We start from the raw sequence: 22,998 nt of genomic DNA, 5'->3' as shown, positions 1-22,998 counted from the left end.
TCATCAATCAATAATAATCTCATAAGAATCCTTAAACTCTATGCTATAGAAGACGGGAGGCTTTATCTTGGTGAACCTCCAAATTAGATCATGCTCCTCACCAGTCATCACCGGGCCTGCCACTGGTCTAGGGAAAATCTTTGGTTCTGGACCCTCATCCAAACATGGAGCAACAGCTATAGTGTGTTGTTCTCCTGGAGCACGGAATCTGGTCAGCTAATCTCACACCGTGGTCATCTGGAGTAGCCGGTACTACACCTGCCTCGGTCAATCGGTTCAACAAGTTCAACACACGAACCATAACATCTGATAACAGTAGAGTAGCTATAATATCTGGCTGAGCTGGTGTCACTGCAAACTCTGCCCCCTCATCCGGCACTGCTGGAGGCTCGGGGGAAACTGATCTAGCATGAGCCAAACTAGTCTCAGGAGCCTCACCCTTGGCTGGTGCTGCTCCCCGGCCTCTACCGCGTCCACGACCTCTGACCTGGCATCTACCATGGGCTGCAGCCCAGGCGGCCAGCTCGGGTGCCTCATCGACGGCTGCCTAAGCACGAGTCCTTACCATCTATGAGAAAATAGAATGAAAACTCAGATACCCATATCAATCATCCAGATACCAATTGGAATCAAGTAGCACGAAGTAAAGAAAGAGTTTGAGTTTTCCTAATGTCCCAAAGCCTCTCGAAGATAAGTACAGACGTCTCCGTACCGATCCAATAGACTCTACTAGACATGTCCTTGTACAATGAGATCAATGAACCTAGAGCTCTGATACCAACTTTGTCACAACCCAACCCGTCGTGATGGCACCCACATTAATCCCCCTGGTGGGCGAACCATCCCTTTAACTGATTAATAATCCATTTATCCAAATACAACTTAAAGAACAACATAATCAATAATAATATGTCTAAGTCATTCCATATACAGTAAATAAGTACGGAATAATACAAATTAGAACCCCAAGAAATGAAAGTCATCATACAATGACTCCAACCATAAGTACTGTCTAAGAAATACATAAGTGTCTAAATATAACAATAATGTCTGGAACTAGGGTAGACATAAAAAATAAGAGAGATCTTTAGGTGACATGTCATGCATACATTCATACAACTAGCAAGATAGAATGATAGGCACAACAACAACAACAACCATTCAACAACGAATCACATGAAAGGATGATGTCCAAAGCAATGCAACCAATGATAAGTATCTCACCGTACACATATGATAAAGGCCTTGTTCGCGCAATAGTCATGACCCGTGGGGGACCCATGGTGTCCATGTACCACTCTCTCCGAAACTGACCTCGGATCACTAACGCATAACTGGGCCATATCCTCACCCCCATTTAAATGTGCCTTACATATATATATATATATATATATATATATATATCAAGATGTGGTTAAGTCACAAAAAGACTCAGATAAATCAACTCAACAATAGCATGAATCATACGAGCTATCTTATTAGAGTATATATCAACCCTTTTCTTCAAAAACACAACAAGTATACCTCATGGTTCAACACATAAAGTAATGGCGACAAGCCCACATAATCAGAAGTCATACCAACCTAGGTAATACCCAACCAGATGTCATCTCTGAAGACCTAATCATGCTTTCCCCTATCAATTCTAGTGTCATGACCCAAACCAATGAGCCGTGACAAGTACCCGACCACTACTGGCCAAGCACTCCTATGCTTGCATTTACTGCTCACTGACTATCCTGGGCCCATAGACAATCTGTAACTGAGTTGTACTGTCTCCCGAACAATCAACATAAAAAACACCATGCTGGGAACTCACAGCCAACGTATACATATAAATATAAACACTGAGAGTAACAGCGCAAGCCGACTTGGCCGCTACATATATACTGTACAACAAAATAAGCGCCGACGGGGCTACATAACATCATGGCTACATATCACTGTCTACAGACCTCTATAGAATACAAACCGTAGAAAGGACAGGACAAGGCCCTGCCGTAACCATATATGTACGTAACAAAATGGCATACCAAACGGACTGAAGCTCCAGATCAATGGAGCGTACCGACTGCCGCTGAGGGGAGGTCCTACTGCTATGAATCGTCCGACTGGCTACCTAATCCTGCGGGCATGAACGCAGCGTCCACAAGAAGGAACGTCAGTACGAGTAATGTACCGAGTATGTAAGGCATGAATAATAACATATGAGGGATACATAGCGTGAATAATAACACAAAGGAAATATAGAGCATATCGTAAGATAAAAGGGTAACCTGTACATATGAGTGACTTTTAGGCGGGTACCCTGCATGCTTAGTTTTCTTTGAAAAAGATTTCTTGTTCATGTATACAGAAAATAGAACATATCATGTTGCCGAGGCGTCGGCTCCAATCCATTTAGCCACATATGTCCCGCGTCCAGGCATCCCGCGTCCGGGATGATATCATGTCATATAATACCAACTGATCAGGTGGATACGCGTCTATAGCGCTCTGGCCCTCTTTCCCATATCACTACAAAAAAAATGGGTTTTAGCGACAGATTTTAGCGACACAATTAATTCCGTCTCTAGGTAACGATGGATTACCTACAGAATTACAGTTTTGTCGCCAAAAAAATGAAAAGAAATGATATCTAAATTAACGACGAAATAGCGACGCATTTTTAAATCTGTCGCTATATTTTGGCTCGAAAATTACGCGCCTTTATTTTAGCTACTAAAATTACGACAAACCATGGGCGGCAAAATTTATTACAGATTAGCGACGTATTTAGCGACGGATTATTTCCGTCGTTTAAGTAATATGTATGTTTCACCATACTTTAATACCAGTTGCTACAGATATTTCCGTCGTTATCTTTTAAAAGGGTAAAATTTCAAGTTAATTTTTAGCGACTGAATGTATCCGTCGGTAAATAAAATTTAGTTTTATTTTTATAAACGAAATAAAATGAAACCCACCATCTTCTCTAAACGCACTAACACCTCTTTCTCTTGAAACCCACCATCTTCTCTTTCTCTTGAAACCCACCGGAATTGCTTTTCAAACCCACCGGAAAATTCGACGCCATTCTCATACTCTCACTCTGTTTATTTCTCATTTACCATGGTGATTTACTTTGTTTATTTCTCTCTCTCTCTTTCTTGCTTTTCTATATCAGTTAAAAAAGTAAATATCATCAATCTTCCATTTTTTCTTTGTATTTTTGGTCATGCTCAGCTCAGCTAGCCACCTTTTCTAGTGGATAAATGATATAAACATTTTCCCTTAAAGGTTAGAAACGTATAGATAAAAAATTGAGGGTTTGGGTATTATGAAAGGCGACACATACATGCACTAGAGAGAGAGGCAATAGCAGTAGCAGTTATACATGCACTGGGTATTATCAATAATAATCATAAAAACCCTAAAAACCTCAGTAAGAGTCGCTTAGCTCTCAGCAGTAGCAGTTGTTTCATCAAAGAGAGGGCTCTCTCTGAGCCCTTTTTCTCTCTTCTGAGGGGTTTTGAGTTGAATTTCAGGTGTCAAATCTGTTTCTTTCTGTGAATAAATTGTGGGTCTATTTTTATTTATTTTTGTTGAAAATCATCCTTCTTTCTGTTTGAGTTGAAATTCAGTTAATTTCTGTGTGTACTTTGTTTTTCTTGTACGAATTATAGTTGAATAAATTGTGGGTCTTGTTTATTTTCCTGTTTTTGTTGAAAATCAACAAGTTTGATCACGGTCTTTGTGATTTGGGGAACTTATTGCTTAGCTTGAATTTTGTATATGACATTTAACAATGTTTATGCTGTTAAAGAACATAAATTTTGGTTTTGTTGCCACCTTGTATGTGTCAGTGTGTTGGAAGGAGGAGAAATTTTGCAATTGTTTTATTTTGGGTTTCTTAAATATAGTTTAGTTTCTCTGTTTAGCATCAAATATTATTTTTCCAAGAAAATATGGGTGCAACTTCAGCAACTGCAGTTTTCTCTTCAAATTCCATATGAAAACCCAAGTTAGGAATCTGAATACCCCCAAGGTGTACTCTTTTTAATCAACTCCTTTATGAAAATAAGTTATAAGAGTTGTGCTCTTATGCATTCTTGAAATTATCTGGAATTTAATTGGGAAGTTAGTGTGAAAATAGTGGGTTTTTATTACTATTGGAACTGCAAGCAAGAACTATTCTCAGTTGACCGCATTTATCTCAATTTACTTGTTATGTGCACATTAATCTAAGTTAGAATGTAATAAACTAATAATCAACTAGTAGATATATGTATAGCTATCTGGAAACGTATAGATAAAAAATTGACGGTTTGGGTATCTATTTCTTCTTTTCTTTTGCTATTTTGTTCATTGCTATTTTCCTCTTTTATGACATTTAACGATGTTTATGCTGTTAAAGAACGTAAATTTTTGGTTTCCTGGCTAAATCTTTGTTTCACTAATACTAAAGGATTTGATTTATATTCATTCTTGCAGGGTTTAGGAAAGAGTTGCAGGGTTTAGGAAAGAGTTGCACTTCATCAAATTCTTCTAAAAGCTCTCGAAAGGTTTGTTAGGATTATTGCTATTTGCTCTCACTGTTTGTCCAGAAATGGAGAAGTTTTAAAGTCCTAAAATGAGCTTAACATTAAGTGAAGAACTTTGAGTTTGAGGCATGTTTAAACTTCATTTACTAAATACATGAATTATTTAATATTGTTGTGATACTTTGAGTCTTCAAATTTTGTAAACATGATCCTCCCGTGACAAGGCTAGTAATTCCAAATGGTAAATGTGAGATTCATTGATTAAGGAAAGTATTTCAAAGCACTTCTCGGTTCTGCCCTTTTTTGCCTAAAGTTTGCAGGTTTAACCTCTCTAAAATGAACATAACTAAGTTTATAGCCACTTTGGGAAGTCCTAATGTCACTTGTGATTTCTTTTACCTCACCTAATGTTTGAATTGGTGAAATTTTCTGTATTCCTTACGATCTTGAGAAATTCTGTAAAGAATAGATTTGCCTCGTTTTGCTTAATTGATTTCTTGAGTTTCTTCTTTCTTTAACAACCAGTAAACTAAGAGAAAAAACAGTAGGTTGTTTAATTACCTTTAACTTTGGCTCATAAAGTTTGGGGCTATTCTCTGTGTCATTATTTGTTTGATTACCCTTGCTAAAATTATTTGTGGTTGATGGCGCATTTTAGTGAAGTTGTCTGGTTGAGTAGGATTATAGTATCTATACCTGCTTGTTTTAATGTTGGTAATCTTTCTTGTCTTTACTAATTTTTTCCTTTGTTGATTAAGAAAGTTTATTATTACCTCCTTAAACTTCATAGCCAACACACTTTCTTTTTGCAGTTAAAAAAAATTGGTCTTAAACTCAACTTGTTTTCCTTTAGATGGCATTCTGATTGTCTTACATATTTACAGAATGTAACTCTAAGTTTCTTGTTTATTTTAACATTTAATAGGATTATGGATAATCTAGAGCGTGGCTCGATGTACGACAGGTTGGATGGTCGAGGGGGTATTAATTCTAGTTTCATAACTGGTGTTAATAAGTTTCTTGAGTTCTCATGTTCTCAAAGAAACCGCATGAGTGGTGACGATGTCAAATGTCCGTGTAAAAAATGTCACACTATTAAATTCATGGATGTTGAAACCGTTAAATTGCACCTTCAATCGTTTGGATTTGCTGAGAACTATTTTGTTTGGAAGTATCAAGGGGAAAAAGAAGTGACCGGTGAGATGTATAGTGATTTACATAGTGGTACTCAACCTGAATTGGGATATGATAATCCATATCGCCAAATGGTTTTAGATGCAGCTGGACCGAACTTTGTCCAGGGTTCGAGTAATACTCAACCTGAGTCATCTCATCACTGTGAACCTTTGGTGGAGGAGGAATCTAATCCTTCAATGGAGGAGGAGCCTAATCTTGAGTCCCAGAGGTTTTATGATTTGCTACAAGCCGCTGATGCAAAATTGTATCCTGGTTCTTCCCTCTCTCAACTCGCAGTAGTTTCTAGGATGTTAAATATTAAAAGTGAGAATACTTTGTCACAGAAGGGTTATAATCAAATCACTACAACAAATCTCACTATTTGTGACGAATTGTTTTGTCACTTAAAAGTCATATTTCGTCACAAAAAAATCATTCGTGACAAAAAGAAAATCGTCAACCTTTCGTCCTTAAAAGTGGGTCGCTAAAAGTATACAAAGACGACTTAGTGTTTCGTCGCTGAATAAGTTATATTAACTACAAAATAAAATTTCGTCCCCAAATGCGTAGTATTTATGACGAACCTATTTGTCATGAATAGCGTAAAGGTTTTGTAGCTAAAAACACTGTAACGTCGCTAAAAAGGTGGTTATTACCGACAAATCTAATTTGTCACTAACTATAATTTTAATTAGTGACGATACATATTGTCTTTAAAGCTATGCATAATTTGTAGTTAAAAGAATGTGATTACGTCACTAAAAGGTATATGTTTTGTGTACGAAAGGAAATTTTCGTCTCTAAATAATTAAATTAGTGACAGATTTGTTTGTCTAGGAAAGGCAACAATTCCATAGTTGATTTTTCTTATTTGGACAAAACTAATTCGTCACTATACGTTATCTTAATTAGTGACAATTTCAATTGTCATCAAATATTAAGTTAATTTGTAGTTAAATATAATTAGGTTATTAATATGAAGGTCATTTTGGAATAAGTTACTTTTTTCACTGAATTTAATCAATTTGAGACGAATGAGAATGTACAATACAATTTACTTTCTGCAAATAGATACTTTTGTGACCAAAAGCGATTGTCTTAAAATATATGAATCTTCAAGGATAAAATTATTTTATATACTGCGGAGTATTTAAATATGTAAATAAACACATCACAAAAATTCATACAAAACCAACTACTAATAACATCTATAATTATTCTGAGACATCTCGGTCCAAACATTGAGTAAATAAAGTGAAATCCAATTGTAAAAAGTCTAATTGAAATACATGAATAATGGTAAATTGAAAAAGACAAAGCGTGTTGCTTCCTCTTGTGCTACTGCAGCCTCCGTATTATAAAAACTTATGAAGCACTTTTGCACCTTCATGTACCTTTCTTTTTTTTGGTAGATATACCTTCATGTACCTGTGTGAAAAGAAAATTACACTAATAACTTTATATATACTTATCATGATTTTAGCAAAATATATCTTCAAACTTTAATCATAAAACTAACATTAATTAGTGAAGCAAATAATAAAACGAGTAAAATAACATCTCTACGAAATCGGTAACAATTCAATTATCAAGATCTATGCTGTATTATTAAAAATTTACCTCCTTATTAAAAGAAGGATTGGCAAACCCTGTGCAATAATTGCTCCTTGTACGTGAACAAATACTCAACTCCTACAAAGAGACTATTAAAGTGACAAGAGAGAGGATTTTTTTTCTTTTAAGGAGAGCGGAGTTGAAAAAGGGACAATCAAATTATTATAGAGCTTCATAATAAAAAGAACTTCCCGTAGACCCAACATTGAACCAAGAATAGACAAACCTTAAGCGAAATCTAGGACTGAGGAAAGACAGAACACGAAGCAAGAAACAAAGAAACCGGGAGAAAACTTACTCAATGTAAAAATCAATAGAGAGGCTAGAAGATTAGCAGCAGCAACTGGAACGTAAAATCAAAAAGCGAAATGAATTCTGTACATAAAAACAGAGGAGAAAACTCAAAGATATAGATCCGAAAAAAGAAGAAATAGAAGAGCAGAAGAATTGAGAAACTTACCCCAAAAATGATGAAGAACTGTAGAGAGCGCTGAAGGAGAGAGAATGGGGGCAGCCAGACTTGGACATTGTTTACAGCTATTGTGATATTGTGTATTTGAAATTGACCATCAGTTGGAGAAATAGAAATGAATTGATAGAAAAAGAAGAAATCAAAGAGCAGAAAATTAATAACACGTTGGGAATTCTTCTTTCTTGGGAGGTTATGTATTTGCATTAGAGTTGAATACTTCATGTTTATCTTAGTGGGTAGTTATTAGTGGTTTACTGGGAGGGAATGGGTGACACTAGGAATTTTACATGAAAATATTGGAGGGAAGGTAAAATAATTGAAAGTTAACTTTTGTTATTTTATCTTCCCTCCAATATTTTAATGTAAAATTCTCATATTCGTGACTTCTTCACTTAAACGACTTCTCATTAAATATTAAAATTATATTCCTATCTTTGATTTTGTATTATGAATGATTTCAACCCTTTTTACTGCACAAATTTTATTTGGACAAGATGTGAAACACTTTGAAAATAATTTTGTATATGATCGATATTATGTATGCATATGAGCAGGCTTAATTTTAGGATAAATGTACATATTAACTGTAAGCACCCACAAATTTTTATATTTAAAATAGACTAGTTACAAGTTTAATAATGCAATTAAAGTAATTCCAGGTGTGTGTGACCCATATATTTACAAAAATGATTGGAATATGGTAGCATGAATATGGGGTAAGTTTAAGGCATCGGGTGTTGGTAGCGTCCCTCCAAATCTAGAGCGCAGCATAAATACTGAAGAGTCTCAAATAAATGAAATAAGAAATGATTAGGATAAATTGTTCACGGTGTAATTATTATCAATACAGTGATAGAATCATGGCAAATTATTTGAAAAATAATAATGCAAAATTATGTGATAGTGCTACGACAAAGAAATTATCTTAAAACTTTTCATCTAATGAATAATATTATCTACTGTTATGGATTAGTGATAGATTTAGTATCCCAATTTTAATAAAACTGGTAATTAGATATGTGCAGTGCGTCTATCATTACAAAAATTGTATCGAATAATTGTTTGAGTTATGAAGTAGAAATTAAAACATATAAAAATATATGACGTAAAACATTTTTCAAAATATTTTATTGAACATAAATTAATTATGCATATATGTGTTGATATCCAATTTTGACTCTCCACATTTAAGTTAACTTATTAATTAAGTAGGCGTTTGGCTATAGAAACTAAATATTTCTCGAAACTTTTGAAGTTGGAGTTGCATTTGGTTGTTAAAATGTAATGAAAGTGAAAAAATTGAAAACAAGGTTTTAAGTGTTGTCCAAATACACATTCAAGTTGTATTTGAAATTTTATGGCCAAACGGTGATGTTCAAATAAAGTGAAAAAAAAATCGGAAAAAGTGAATAATTCTCATGGCCAATCAGACACTAAGCTTCATGAATTTTAAACATAGTAGAAATATCTATTTATTATTATTTATAAAAAATTCAAATATATTTTTCATATTATTTTGGTGCTATTTTTCCATTTCATTTGATAAAATACGTTAATATATATTATATACATATATATATATATATATATATATATATATATATATATATATATATATATATTATATAATTTAACTATTAATTTTGTTTATGTAAATTAATTACATATTATTTCCTAAAGTACAAAATGTATTTGATGTTTTGAAAATTATAAATCATTTCAAAATAAAGAATTGTCTAATTATACACACATTTAAAATTACTAACTTATAACTATTTACGGCTTATTACTGTATATTTAGTCTATTTACGGTATTTATTTTTATCTTTTTTCAATCAAAGAAGTTTGATTAATTTACATAATTTAGTCTCAATTTTACTTAAAATTGGTCAATTTTCAAAGTTATATTTGAATTTGGTTTAATTTTGCAAGAAATTGATTTAATTTCAAACAAATTGACTATTCTGCCACCTAATGGCTATGGTTGAAATAATTTTGACTACAAGTTAAATAGATTTTGATTACAATTGCAAGGTTCAAATAAATTAAATCGAAATGATTGACATAAATTATTCCTCACAGTTATTCTTACTGATACAATGACAGAATCATGGCCAAATAATTTGAAAAATAATAATAATGCAAAATTATGTGAGAGAGCTTCGACAAAAAAAAAAAAAAAAAAAAAAAAAAAACCTATCGTAAAAAAAAATCATATATTAATTGTATACTATAATGGATTAGCGATGGATTTACTATCTCAATTTTAAAATGACTGGTCATTAGAGATGTGCAGTGCGCCAATCATTACAAAAATTGTATGAATATATATATTAGCTCTCCACATTTTAAGTTAATTCATCAAGCTCCGTAAATTTTAAGCATAGTAAAAATATCTATTTATTATTATTATAAAAGTAAAAAAAAATTGTCAAATTATTTTAGTGCTATTTTCCCATTTCATTTGGAAAAATACCTTAATATATTATGTATATATTTTAAGTATTAATTTTGTTATGTAAATTAATTACATATTATTTCCTAAAGTACAAAATGTATTTGATGATGTGAAAATTACAAATAATTTAAAAATAAGGAATTGTCTAATTGCACCCATGTTTATAATTACTAACTTATAACTATTTACAGCTTATTACTGTATATTTAATCTATTTATGGTATTTATTTTTATCTTTGTTTAGTCCAAGAAATTTGATTAATTAATTTGATACATAATTCAATCTCAATTTTACTCAATTTGGTCAATTTTTAAAATTATATTTGAATTTGCTGTGCATGAAATTGATTTAACTTACAATAAATTGACTATTATGGCAACTAACGGCTATGATTGGAATAATTTTGGCTACGAGTTAAACAAAATTTGCTACAATTGCAAGGTTCAAATAAATGTAACCAAAATGATTGAGATAAATTGTTTCTCACAGTAATTCTTACCAATATACGTAATCATTGTCAAATTATTTGAAAAAATAATAATAATGCAAAATAATGTGATAGAGCTAACACAAATAAAAACTATCGTAAAACTTTTCATATAATATATATTTTATCTATTGTAATGGAATGTATTAGCGATAGATTTACTATCATGCTTTTAATATAACTGGGCATTAGAGTTGTGGAGTGCGCTGATCATTACAAAAATTGTACTGAATAATATATATATATATATATATATATATAATAAAAAAGTTCAAAATATACGAAAAGAATCATTAGACTGATTTTTTGAGATATGAATTAGAAATTAGAACATATAAAACATCTATATAACGTAATAAAAGTTCAAAATATTTTTATTGAACGTAAATTAATTATGCATATATGTGTTGACATCCAATTTTGGCGCTCCACATCTTAAGTTAATTTATTAAGTTTCCTGAATTTAAAATGGAGTAGAAATATCTATTTATTATTAGTATTATAAAATTCCAAAATATGTTTTTCATATTGTTTTGTACTATTTTACCATTTCGTTGAGAAAAATACCCAAATATATATTATGTATATACTTTATATAATTTAACTATTAATTTTATTTATGTAAATTAGTTATATGTTATTTCCTAAAGTACAAAATGAATTTGATGCTTTAGAAATTACAAATCAGTTCAAAAAAGAATTGTCTAATTACATACATATTTAAAATTACTATTCCCTCTATCACCATTTATGTGATACACTGTTCTTTTTAGTCTATCCCAAAAGAATGATATATTTATATATTTAGAAATAATTTAACTTAAATTTTCCGTTTCACCCTTAATGAAATGATTTACAGGCACACAATTATCTATGACTTGTTTTAGACCACAAGTTTCAAAATCTTTTTTTTTTCTTAAACTCCGTGTCTAGTCAAATTATATCACATAAATTAGGATGGAGGGATTAACTTATAACTATTTACGGCTTATTACTATATATTTAATCTATTTACTGTATTTATTTTTATCTTTGTTTAGTCCAAAAAGTTTAATTATTAATTGGATACATACTTCAATCTCAATTTTACTCCAATTTGGTCACTTTTCAAAATTATGTTTGAATTCGGTTTAATTGTGCAAGAAATTGATTTTAATTTAAAACAAATTGACTATTCTGGCAACTAATTGCTATGATTGAAATAATTTTGGGTTGTGAGTTAAATAGAATTTGGCTACAGTTGCAAGGTTCAAAATTCGGCCTAATTATCCAACATTTGGCAATCTAGACCCTATTCAATGGACCAATCCGCTTGTGTGTTGCATGTTTATTGCAGATAAAACTCTATTTTTTATTTTATCAAATCAATGATATGTCTATCATTGATGATCTTTTAGTTTATAACTACGAATATTTTTCGTAGCCAATAATTGCACTATTTAACTACAAAATTTAAGTCATAACCGTTTGAAAATTGTATTTTCTGTGACAAAATTTAGTTGTGACTAAATTATAGGTTAAATAGTGACAATAATGTAATCGTCACTAACTGTTTCAACTATTAGTTACAAACTGAACGTCACAATTAAATACAAAATTTTGTGGCTAAAGTTTACAATGATTAACTACAAATACTATTTCGTCGCTATTGTATCACTATATTTTTTGTGACGAAAGTTTTTGGTGTTCAAAATTTAACTAATTTTAGGACAAAAAATGATTTGTCACAAATTGGGTACATCATTAATGACAAAATAACGTGTCACTAATAACTTTAAATTCGTGGCCAAAAGTAATTAATAAATGGCGCTAACTCATTTTTTGGTGGGAAATTTTAGGGGACAAAACTTTGCTACGATTTTTTGTATTTCGTCACTAAAAGTATGTGCCTCATGTATTTAAAGACGAAATATAATTTTCGTCACGAAAAATGGACAATTAGTGACGAATTTCGTACCATAGCTAGTAATTTCGTAGCTAAAAATCACATTTCTTGTAGTGAATTATGCAACTATTGAAAGAGGCTTTACCTGAAGATAACATAGTGCTTGATAGTTATTATCAGACCAAGAAGCTAGTGCGTAGCTTGGGTTTGCCTGTTGAAAATATTGATTGTTGTAATTCAGGATGTATGTTGTATTGGGGTGATGATGAGGACCTAACTTCTTGTAAGTTTTGTGGCTATGAGAGGTATAAACGTCGTGTTGGTTCTCGTAAGAGGAAATTGGTCTCTTACAAGAAAATGTATTATTTTCCTTTGATTCCTAGATTGCGGAGATTATATGCGTCTCATGCTACAGCTGCCGACATGAGATGGCATCACGATCATATACAAGAGGAGGGTAATGTGTCATCCATCAGACTCTGAGGCTTGGAAGCACTTCAATGAAACTCATTCCTTTTTTGCTGCTGAACCAAGGAATGTGAGGTTGGGGTTATGTACGGATGGTTTCCAACCATTTGCTCAGACGGGGAGAAAATACTCTTCGTTGCCTGTAATTGTCACTCCATATAATTTGCCTCCAGGGATGTGTATGACAGAGGCATACATGTTCTTAACTGTCATTGTACCGGGGCCACACAATGCTAAACTAAAAATTGATGTTTATCTGCAACCTCTAATAAAGGAATTGACTTTGTTGTGGGAGACAGGTGTAGAAGCATTTGACATCTCAAAAAAGCAAAACTTTCAATTAAGGGCAGCTTTGATGTGGACAATCAATGACTTTCCATCATATTCTATGTTATCAGGATGGAGTACAGGTGGCAACTTAGCATGTCCTTATTGTATGGAAGAAACACAATCATTCAGATTAAAACATGGTGGGAAAACAACTTGGTTTGACAGTCATAGTATGTTTCTTAATTAAAATCATCCATTTAGGAGAGATCGTAAAAACTTTCTTAAAGGTCATATTGTTACAAGGCCACCACCTACCGTTAGAACAGAAGAAGAAATTTTGAATCAAATTTGTGAGTTGGGGATAAGAAAAGTAACTGAGTTAGATGCACAAGAATTTAATAAGAGGATATGTAATTCATGCGGATGGAAAAAATGAAGCATCTTTTGGGATTTGCCTTATTGGAGTTCTAACGTGATACGACATAATCTTGATGTCATGCATATTGAGAAGAATGTCTTTGATAATGTGTTTAACACTGTTCTTAATGTTGTTGGCAAAACCAAAGACAATCCGAAAGCACGTCTAGATATTGCAAAATATTGCGATCGACCGCAGTTAGCAAGGAATCCTGATGGAAGCTATCCCAAAGCTGCATATACAATAGAAAAGAATGAAAAAGTTGTCTTGTTCGATTGGTTGGAAGGTGTGAAGTTTCCAGATGGGTATGCTTCGAACATGAGTCGATGCTTGGACACCAACAAATTTAAGTTATTTGGCATGAAAAGTCATGATTGTCATGTGTTCATGCAACGACTATTGCCAATTGCCTTTCGTGAGCTACTTCCTAGTAATGTGTGGCAGGCACTTACAGAGTTGAGTTTGTTTTTTAAAGATCTTACTTCAACTGTTCTTCGAGTGGTGGACTTGGAGAGATTAGAGGTACACATCCCACAGATCTTGTGTAAGTTAGAACGCATATTCCCCCCGGGTTTCTTTAACTTAATGGAACATTTACCCGTGCACCTGCCATATGAAGCACGAATTGCTGGACCTGTACAATACAGATGGATGTACCCTTTTGAGAGGTAAATATAAAATATATATTCTTTAATGGTGACAAGTATCCAATAATTTATTGGTTTACATTTATAGGTACCTTCGAACTCTTAAAAACATGATTGGGAACAAAGCTAGTGTTGAGGGTTGCATTTGTGAAGCATACTTGATGGCGGAGTCAACACAATTGTTTTCTCATTATTTTGAACCTCATGTTATCTCACGTCATCAAAATGTGGCCCGTAACAATGATGGTGGTGTTTTAGAAGATATTGAAGGAAATGTTTCAATATTCACTCATCCATGCAAACTATCGGGAGAAGAAAAAAAAAGAGATTTGTCCCTTGAAGAAATCAAGGCTGCCCAAACTTATATTTTACTAAATACTAAAGAGGTTGAGCCATTTGTGAGGTAACATTATAAAGTTATACTTATTTAAAATAAATAATATATCCATATATTATGAGTTTCTATTTAACTTACTTTGTTGCAATGAAGCATGTATGTGCAACGTTTGCAAGAAGAGTTCCCGAATCTATCTCAAGATCAAATAGATGAGAGTCTTGAAACATATTTTTCTATATGGTTCAAGGAATATGTAAGCCTCCATCAATCATTATCTTTTAAACTATGACGACTTAAAATGGCTTGTGAAATTTGACTAAGTCTTATAATTTTCTTAAAATAGGTTCGATCCAATCATATTGAGAACAAATATTTGCGTAGTCTTGCTCATGGACCATTAATAAGAGCATATTCTTATCCAATGTGTTTTGTTAATGGATACAAATTTCACACATTACGTCGCGGTAGTGCTAGATCAACAATGAACAGTGGAGTTTGTATCTCGGATCCAAATGTTGGCGATTACTATGGACGGATACAAGAGATTATACAAGTGGAATACCATGAAGCACCTTTAAAGAAAACTACATTATTCAAGTGTGAATGGTTTGATCCAACTATGAATGTTGGTGTTAAGGAGCATAATCAGTACAAATTGGTCGATGTTAACCATCGTCGTCGGTTTAACAAATATGAACCTTTTATTCTTGCGATGCAAGCAACTCAAGTGTGTTATGTGTCTTATCCTAGCACAAAAAAGGACAAGGATGATTGGTTAGATGTATTGAAAGTCAAACCTCGAAATGTTATTGAATTACCTGATGAGGAAGTGATCACAACTCCGGAAGTGGAACTAAATCTTCCATTCCAAGTTGAAGAAGTTGAAGTCCATGAGATAGATATGAATATGATCGTTGATGAAGTTATAGTCCTGCATGATCTAAATGGGGAAGTAATTGAAATGGATGAACCAATTGATGAAGGATTGTTTCCAGAGCATCATGAATCCGAAGAAGAGCATCAAGACTCTGAAGAAGAATCTACAGAAGATGAATATGAAACTGAGGAGGATGATGAGGAGGAGTTCGAAGAAGAAATAGATACTGACTAGTGTGTTGATAGAAATGTGCTACTGTATCTTTATTAACTTTTGTCTGTAGTAATATGTTTTGGATGTTATAAGTATGTGATATGTCTACATCTGTTGGTTGTCTTGGATGTCTAAGCTTCTTAGTCATTTTCATAATGTATGCACAATTCAAAGACTTTTTCTTAATATATCCATTGCTTACTATACTGAAAATCTAGCAATAATTCTATGGTTTTGCACAATTTAAGTTATTGTCCATTTTTTGTGTGTAATCTTTAAAGAAAACAGTTTGCTTGTGATGATCTCTTTCATTTCTGTTAGTTGCGTTTACTGTCCATTTTTTTTGTGTAATCTTTAAAGAAAACAGTTTGCTTGTGATGATCTCTTTCATTTCTGTTAGTTGTGTTTACTGTCCATTTTGTTGTGTAATCTTTAAAGAAAACAGTTTGCTTGTGATGATCTCTTTCATTTCTTAACATTGAAGGTATTAACCTAAGTTTACTACTGCAAATGGACCTTTTGTGGAGTTTTGACTTCTTTCATTTTAACTGATCACCTTTTATATACAGCTTGACATTCATCCTTCAACTTTCCTTATAAAAATTTCATCAGGAAAGTGAGGATCTATAAACCTAACATGTTTCTGCAAAACCAATAATTTACTGCCCATTTTTTGTGTGTAATCAATGGTTTCAATTGCTTACTCTCATGCTGATTATCTAAAAGATGATTGCCTTTTTTTTTCTTGTAGTTATGGCTCGTGGCAGAGGTCGAGGTAGCATAGGCCGCGCAATCAAGACCTCAACTAGAGGTCGAGGTAGCGCTGGTCGAGGTAATATGCCTTCTGTTCCTGTTCCCCCAATTAGTTCTCAACAAGGTGGTACCAATTCCTCAGGTGGGCAAGACCAAGTTCAAACATGTCCTACTACTACGTCACCCATTCAAACATCAGGTCATGGTAGTACCCCATCCATTTCTGAATCATCTCCTATAATACCTAATGAGAGCAACGTAATAGGCGAGGGTGCGTCTACTCAGAGAAACGCAATAGGTGAAGGTTCATCTGCTCAGAGTGATGCAGTAGGTGAAGGTGAGAGCAACAATAACATGCAGCGGACAGTTATTTTTCTTTCTCCTTCAGGGTTAGTTTCTGCTTGCACCATTATTATTTTTATACTGTAATTGCTTTATAATAGACTTCATATAATGTCTTCAAATTTGTCCAGGTTGGAACCATCGAGATTATGCTCTGAGACGATAACTGAGATTTTCAAGAATGAAATTGAGCCTAATGGAGTTAACTGGAAAAGTGTCTCACAAGAGACAAAAGATTTTTATCTCGGAGAATTCGAGGTATAATAACTGAAACGTTTGTCACTAATTACCGTTAGTGTTCAGAACGAAAAATAGATTTTTTTTATTTAACTTTGACTATGAGATGTAGAGCTTTATTCTTAATCGAAGCTGTCATAGTAAGTAACCAAGAACATGTCTAATAATCCCTCTGTCTCAATTCCTTGCAACACGGGCAACATCTCATTCTTTTCACCTGTTAGAGAAAGCTGCAGTTCTTTTACTTTCCCGTTTATTGGGTGACTGATGGTCCTTTTCTTATAACTCATGTCTTATAATTTTTTTTTGCTGAGATGATGAGTTTATTGTTATACTCTACTCTGTAAAATTATTTCAGAAGGCATTCTATTGGGATTCTTCGATTGATAGTGAAGTGAGGAAGCAATGGCGTAGAAAGGCAGCGAGAAGGTACTGTGATTTCGTTAGCTCAATAAAAGGTGAGGGAATTCGGCCAGTTTATGTTCCGAAAGAAACATAGGAAAGTTGGAAGAAATATTGGGCAGATCCTAAGGTTATTGTAAAATCAAAAATGGCTTATCGTCATGGCGGTGAGGATGCAGTTGCTAGTGGGACTCACACGGGCGGCTCTATTTCCATCGGAGAGCATCACAAGAGACTTGTAAGTTAATTCTATGGCTTTGGCGTTTGCCTAACTAAATTGCCATCATGTCAAATTCTAAATTTTTCTTTAAATATACTATGAGCCGGCTATGGCAGTTACCTACATATCCAATTAGAAAGACATGTATTCTATAATTGTGTTTATTGGACTTGCGATATAGCCTATTTGCGAACAAATTCTGAAGATAATGATCAGGATCGGTTATCCATTGACTGTATGGGTTCATGGACCGCAACAGACTAATTAATAATATTAGTTTTTAAAAAAAAATCTCTCATTTTCACCATAACGTTTTACTGATTTCCTGCCTTCAATTAGTTTTTAAATTTTCATGAACATATTCTAATATGGACTCTGCATATGTAAAAGGAATAAGTCAAAATATATTCTCTATTGTGACATTGGTTGCTGTTTTTGTTGGTTTTGGAAGTTACTAAACTATGTATATTTTTTTCTTGTATAGGCTATTAAAAAGGGTCGGGATCAAACACCAAGTGAGGTACATTTGCACGTCCATACACACGGTCATGATGGAAAATATTTTTTTGGTGAGCGAGCCCGAATCGTGCATGTGAGTCCAACATTCTATAATCTTCTATAGGAAGTTTCTTTGTTTAGTCCCATCACATTCAAGAAAAGAGCGAAAAGAGCGAAAGCCAATGGCTGATAGCAATATTAGAAGTCAAACCTGATCGAACTTTTTAGCCCTCATAAAGGCCTTCATTAAAGTGCTATAAGTAACCACATCAGGACTAGTACCCTACAGAAATAGCAGCACCACTATCAGCAAAACCTTTACAATCTACTCACATAATCCCTGCACAGAAGGCAAGTTTGTTTAAAAGATGGAATCTCCTCAAAGCTACTTAAAGACACTATCTTAAACATAGTGGGAAACATTAACTACATATATAAATGATGCTTATAAGGAAACCAAGAGTAAAAGCCATGCCAGAAATTAACACACTGTACTAGATGGGTAAAATACTTAATCACAACAAAAGTGTGTAAAAAAAACCCCGTCTGCATCCGTTAGTTTAATTTAAACACCAAACAAGTCTTGTTAGGGCTTTGTTAAACACTGGGTATGAGTAAGTTTTTAACATACTAGATGTAAGGGGAATGGTTAAATATCAACTCAACTACACAACCATTTGCAAAGCTATCTAATCCAAGATTAGCACTACCATTATATAACATGGCAGATTTATAGTCATGTACTGTCTGATTTCAGTTCAGTTTTTTTATGTTAACAAATATGTTTTTTGAACACTCATATTCCTTTAGCAGAGTAAATAAATAATTCTGCTTTTGTTTTCTCAAAGTAGGCTCATTTCACTTCAACTTACTTCTATGTCTTTATCTGGTTCACTACCTCCTGATCTTCAGTTTTGTAGTTCACTTCAATCACTTGATCTTTCTAGGAAGTCACTTTCAAGTTCACTACCTATTCAAATTTGTTCTTGGTTACCTTATTTAGTTAATCTTGATCTTTCTGGTAACTCTTTTACTGGTTCTGTACCACCTGAGTTTATTAACTGCAAACTCTTGAACACCTTTTTGCTAAGTGACAATAAAATTGCTGGATCAATACCATTTGAGATTGGCAGGTTGGACCGGTTGAAACGGTTCGGTTTGTCAAATAAAGGTCTTTCTTGTGTGTCAAATGTGGAGTTGGGAAACTTTTAATATTTATCTTAAAATCCATGTCCTTCTAGTGAGTTAAGTAATGCCTGTGTTTTTGGATGCTTTTATCCTAGTATATCATACCAACCGAGAACCGTTGGATTTTATTATCATTGAGCTGGGAATTGGGCACCATCATATTAATGTAGTAAATTTATGCTTATGGTCAATTTTGTATACTTCTGCAAGTAAATCACCTACTGGTATTCTGACTTTAGTTTCATTACTTTAAGCATCTTCTTCTGGCTGTAGAACTCAAGTGTACATAAGTTGGTTTTTATATCAATGCTTGCAATGGTCTATGATGTAAGCTCACTCATCTTCATCTATGTAAGCTAGCTGATTCAAGATAATTTGTTTTCTTAACAGATCTATAATTGGTTTATTTGAACTAAGTATTTTTTTGTGTAAGCCGCTATAATTCTTTGGCTCCTTAATGTTGACTAAAGAGTTGGATTTTTATCTATGCACCTGTTATCTATATGAAGTTCTGGTACACCAAAAAATGCAGCTTCTCCTACTCGGGACTTGGGTCCAATCTTTACCGTTTACTCTTCACATCCGCTTGTTTGAAATTTTTGTTTGGTAGTAACTAGTGATTACTAAGTTCTGCATAGATTCTTTCATTGATCTCTGCACAGATTTATTCGCATCTTTTAGAGAGCAGAGTTAGTTGTTGAAGGGAATAATGGACTTTGTGGGAACCCACTTGGAAATAAATGTAGTAAGTTGAGTAATAAGAGTCCTGTTATTATTATAGTTGTTGATGGTGTTGGTGCTTTAGGATCTTTAATTCTTGGATTTGGGATTTGGAGATGATTTTCGATTCAGCCAAACTAGGAAGATAAAGAGCTTGGTGATGGTAAAGGTAGTAGTAATAATGGTAGTGATTGGGTTGAAAAGTTGAGAGCTTTTAAGATTGTTCAGTTTACATTGTTTCAAAAACCTATTAACAAGATTAAGCTTAATGATTTATTTGTAGGTACTAATTCTTTTGATAGAGGAAATATTGTAATTTCAACTAGGAATGGTGTATCTTATAGAGCTATGTTGCCGGATGGATCTGCATTAGCTATTAAAAGGCTGAGTAGTTGTAAATAAGCGAAAAATAGTCTCGGTCCGAGATGAATCAGTTGGGGCAACTTAGGCACCCGAATTTAGTGCCTTTATTAGGTTTTTATATAGTTGATACTGAAAGGTTTTTGGTGTATCAGCATATGCAGAATGGAAGTTTGTATTCCCTTTTACATAGTAATCTTAGTACTGGTGTTAGGAATGGTGATTTCAAGCTCGTTTGGCCAGCAAGGCTTGCTGCTGGTGCAACTAGAGGACTTTCTTGGAGAACACTTATATCTCATTATTTAGAAAGTGGTTTTCCTTTTACTAGCTCGCGATCTTGCTTTGCAATTTAGTAGTTGTAGGTCAAGGAACTGTAGATGAATGATTATAGTGATCGTAGTGCTTGTAAATGAATGATCATAGTGATCATCTTGGTCACTTGGTGGATAATGAACCAGTGAGACATAGTTTTATTATCAAACCTGGCAGTGCACTTGCTTTTCCATATTTGCCAGCATATGACAGTTGGTAAGCATTGTAAAATGGTTTTATGAACCTCATTTTTAGGCTTTTCCAACCACCACTTCATAGCTTTTTGTATTAACCTGTCCATGGATCAGATTAATTCCACATGAATTGCAGAAGAAAGTCCAAACTTGATTAGCAATATAACCACAACTTAACAGATGGTAACTAGTCTCCTCATAGTGATTAGTAGTACAGCAACTACAGATGGAAGATAAATTCACTCCAAACCTTTTAACTGCATTATCAGTAGCCACCCTATCCATAAGAACTCTCATCATAAAAAAAGGAAATTTTGAAAGCCAGTTTCTTGTGCCAGATGCACATGCCAGTTATTTTTATGAGGTAATAGAAGAAAGCATAACTGTTTATTGTGTGGGTGTGTGTTATGATGAAACATCATTTATTGTTTTTTCTAGGACCAGATTATTTATTTTATAGATAAGTTAATTGATGTATGTTTTGAGAATACTGTTGGTGTTCATTTAGGTATTTTCACCGTAATAGTTTAATAACTGTTTTGTTTAATTCATGGTGGTTAGTTTAGAAACCACCAATCTGGTTATATTGTTGATGTTCAGCTTTTGAATTGTTCTTTGAACTTATCAAAACTTAAAAATAAAAAATGAAAAAAGAAGCTTTGTTTGCTTCCTTCAGTGAGACAGAGATATCTTGAATTGTATTGAAGCTTTCAGGGCATTATTCTTGCTGTATTTAATGGTTCTCGCACATGTGCTTACTGTTAGTGAAATGAGTTTAACTAATTATCACTCTCTTTTACAGGAAAAATATCAAGAAATACTACAAAATCAGTCACAAACTCAATCTGAAGTTGATCAATGTCAAGCCTATTACGAAGCCGTAGGAGGGGTAAAGAAAAGAAGAATATATGGTCTTGGATCTCAAGCACACTTATATTATGGGCCGAATCTTCGTTCTTCTTCTGCATCTGATGCTACATCCTCAGTACCACCTCCGAATGCTCAACCAGCAGCGACGGGAACTTTGGATAAGTTAGTGACGCGATTAATTCCTGCACTGACTGATTGCTTGATTCCTATTATTGTTGAGCAGGTACGTGGATTGAATCCTTCAGTCTCTTCTCAGATGGACACTCCTAACGACCATCCACCATCTACGGCACCTATTGTTTCAGCTCCAGCTACTGCCAACATTGATCAAGTTCATGCATCGGTTTCTGATGATGATCGTGGCTCTCCAGTCTCTCATTAGTTAGTTTTGTGGTTTGGACTTTATGGTTGTTAGTTTTGTTGTTTGGACTTTATGGATGTTGCATATGATTTTGGATTTTTCGGTTTGGATATTATCGTTGTGGATGCTCCAAACTTATTTTGCATTCTGCTATGTATTTTGGACCTTGTAGAATATTAGTTTCTATTAATTAAGTTATTACACGAGTATCTAATATATGCTTGGACAGATGTATTTAAAATATTATATAAAATAAAAAATAAAAAAGATTTGCGACGGATTTCAAATGTTGCAACAAATTATTTTCGTCGCCAAAAGGAATGCAGAAATGTGTATATTAAAAGAATTGGCTACGGAATTAGCGACAAAAACTATTGGTCGCCACTTAGAAGAAACGACGAAATAACTCATACAATTAGCGACGGAAATTATTAACATCGTGACGGATTTCATTCGTCGCTCATATTGGCAACAAATAAAATCTGTCGCCAATCCGTCGTTAATCCAGCGACGGATTCATTTTTTTTTTGTCGGTAAATTGCTAGCTACGAGGATTCTACCGACGGATTCAATTCTATAGTTATTCTGTAGCTATATTGGTTTAGCAACAGATATATGCTATTTACCGACGGATTTAGTCCGTCGCTAAAACCCATTTTTTTTGTAGTGTATTCATATGCATGTATCATGTTCAT

The 22,998-nt window shown here is 33.5% G+C and overlaps 1 protein-coding gene and 1 pseudogene across 1 annotated transcript; both read left to right on the top strand.

Annotated features, from left to right (window-relative positions):
* Window positions 1-4,365: 4,365 nt before the first annotated feature.
* LOC132637464 (uncharacterized) lies at window positions 4,366-6,187 on the top strand. Its single transcript, XM_060354544.1, has 3 exons — window positions 4,366-4,399; window positions 4,474-4,544; window positions 5,408-6,187. The coding sequence occupies exons 1-3, from the start codon at window positions 4,366-4,368 to the stop codon at window positions 6,185-6,187; spliced, it is 885 nt and encodes a 294-aa protein (XP_060210527.1).
* Window positions 6,188-15,880: 9,693 nt separating this feature from the next.
* Window positions 15,881-22,504, top strand: LOC132637463 (uncharacterized; annotated as a pseudogene).
* The last annotated feature ends 494 nt before the right edge of the window (window positions 22,505-22,998 follow it).

This window comes from Lycium barbarum, chromosome 4 (genome assembly GCF_019175385.1).
Source record: "Lycium barbarum isolate Lr01 chromosome 4, ASM1917538v2, whole genome shotgun sequence".
Lineage (NCBI taxonomy): Eukaryota > Viridiplantae > Streptophyta > Magnoliopsida > Solanales > Solanaceae > Lycium > Lycium barbarum.
Note: the sequence above shows the minus strand (reverse complement) of the source record. Positions and strands in the feature narration are given on the sequence as shown.

Excerpts from the sequence above, each read along its gene's own strand:
- LOC132637464 (XM_060354544.1), top strand. The coding sequence starts at position 4,366 with ATGACATTTAACGATGTTTATGCTGTTAAAGAAC. Across the intron at positions 4,400-4,473 it reads TGTTTATGCTGTTAAAGAAC|GGTTTAGGAAAGAGTTGCAG; the intron begins GTAAATTTTTGG and ends TCATTCTTGCAG. Across the intron at positions 4,545-5,407 it reads CTTCTAAAAGCTCTCGAAAG|AATGTAACTCTAAGTTTCTT; the intron begins GTTTGTTAGGAT and ends ACATATTTACAG.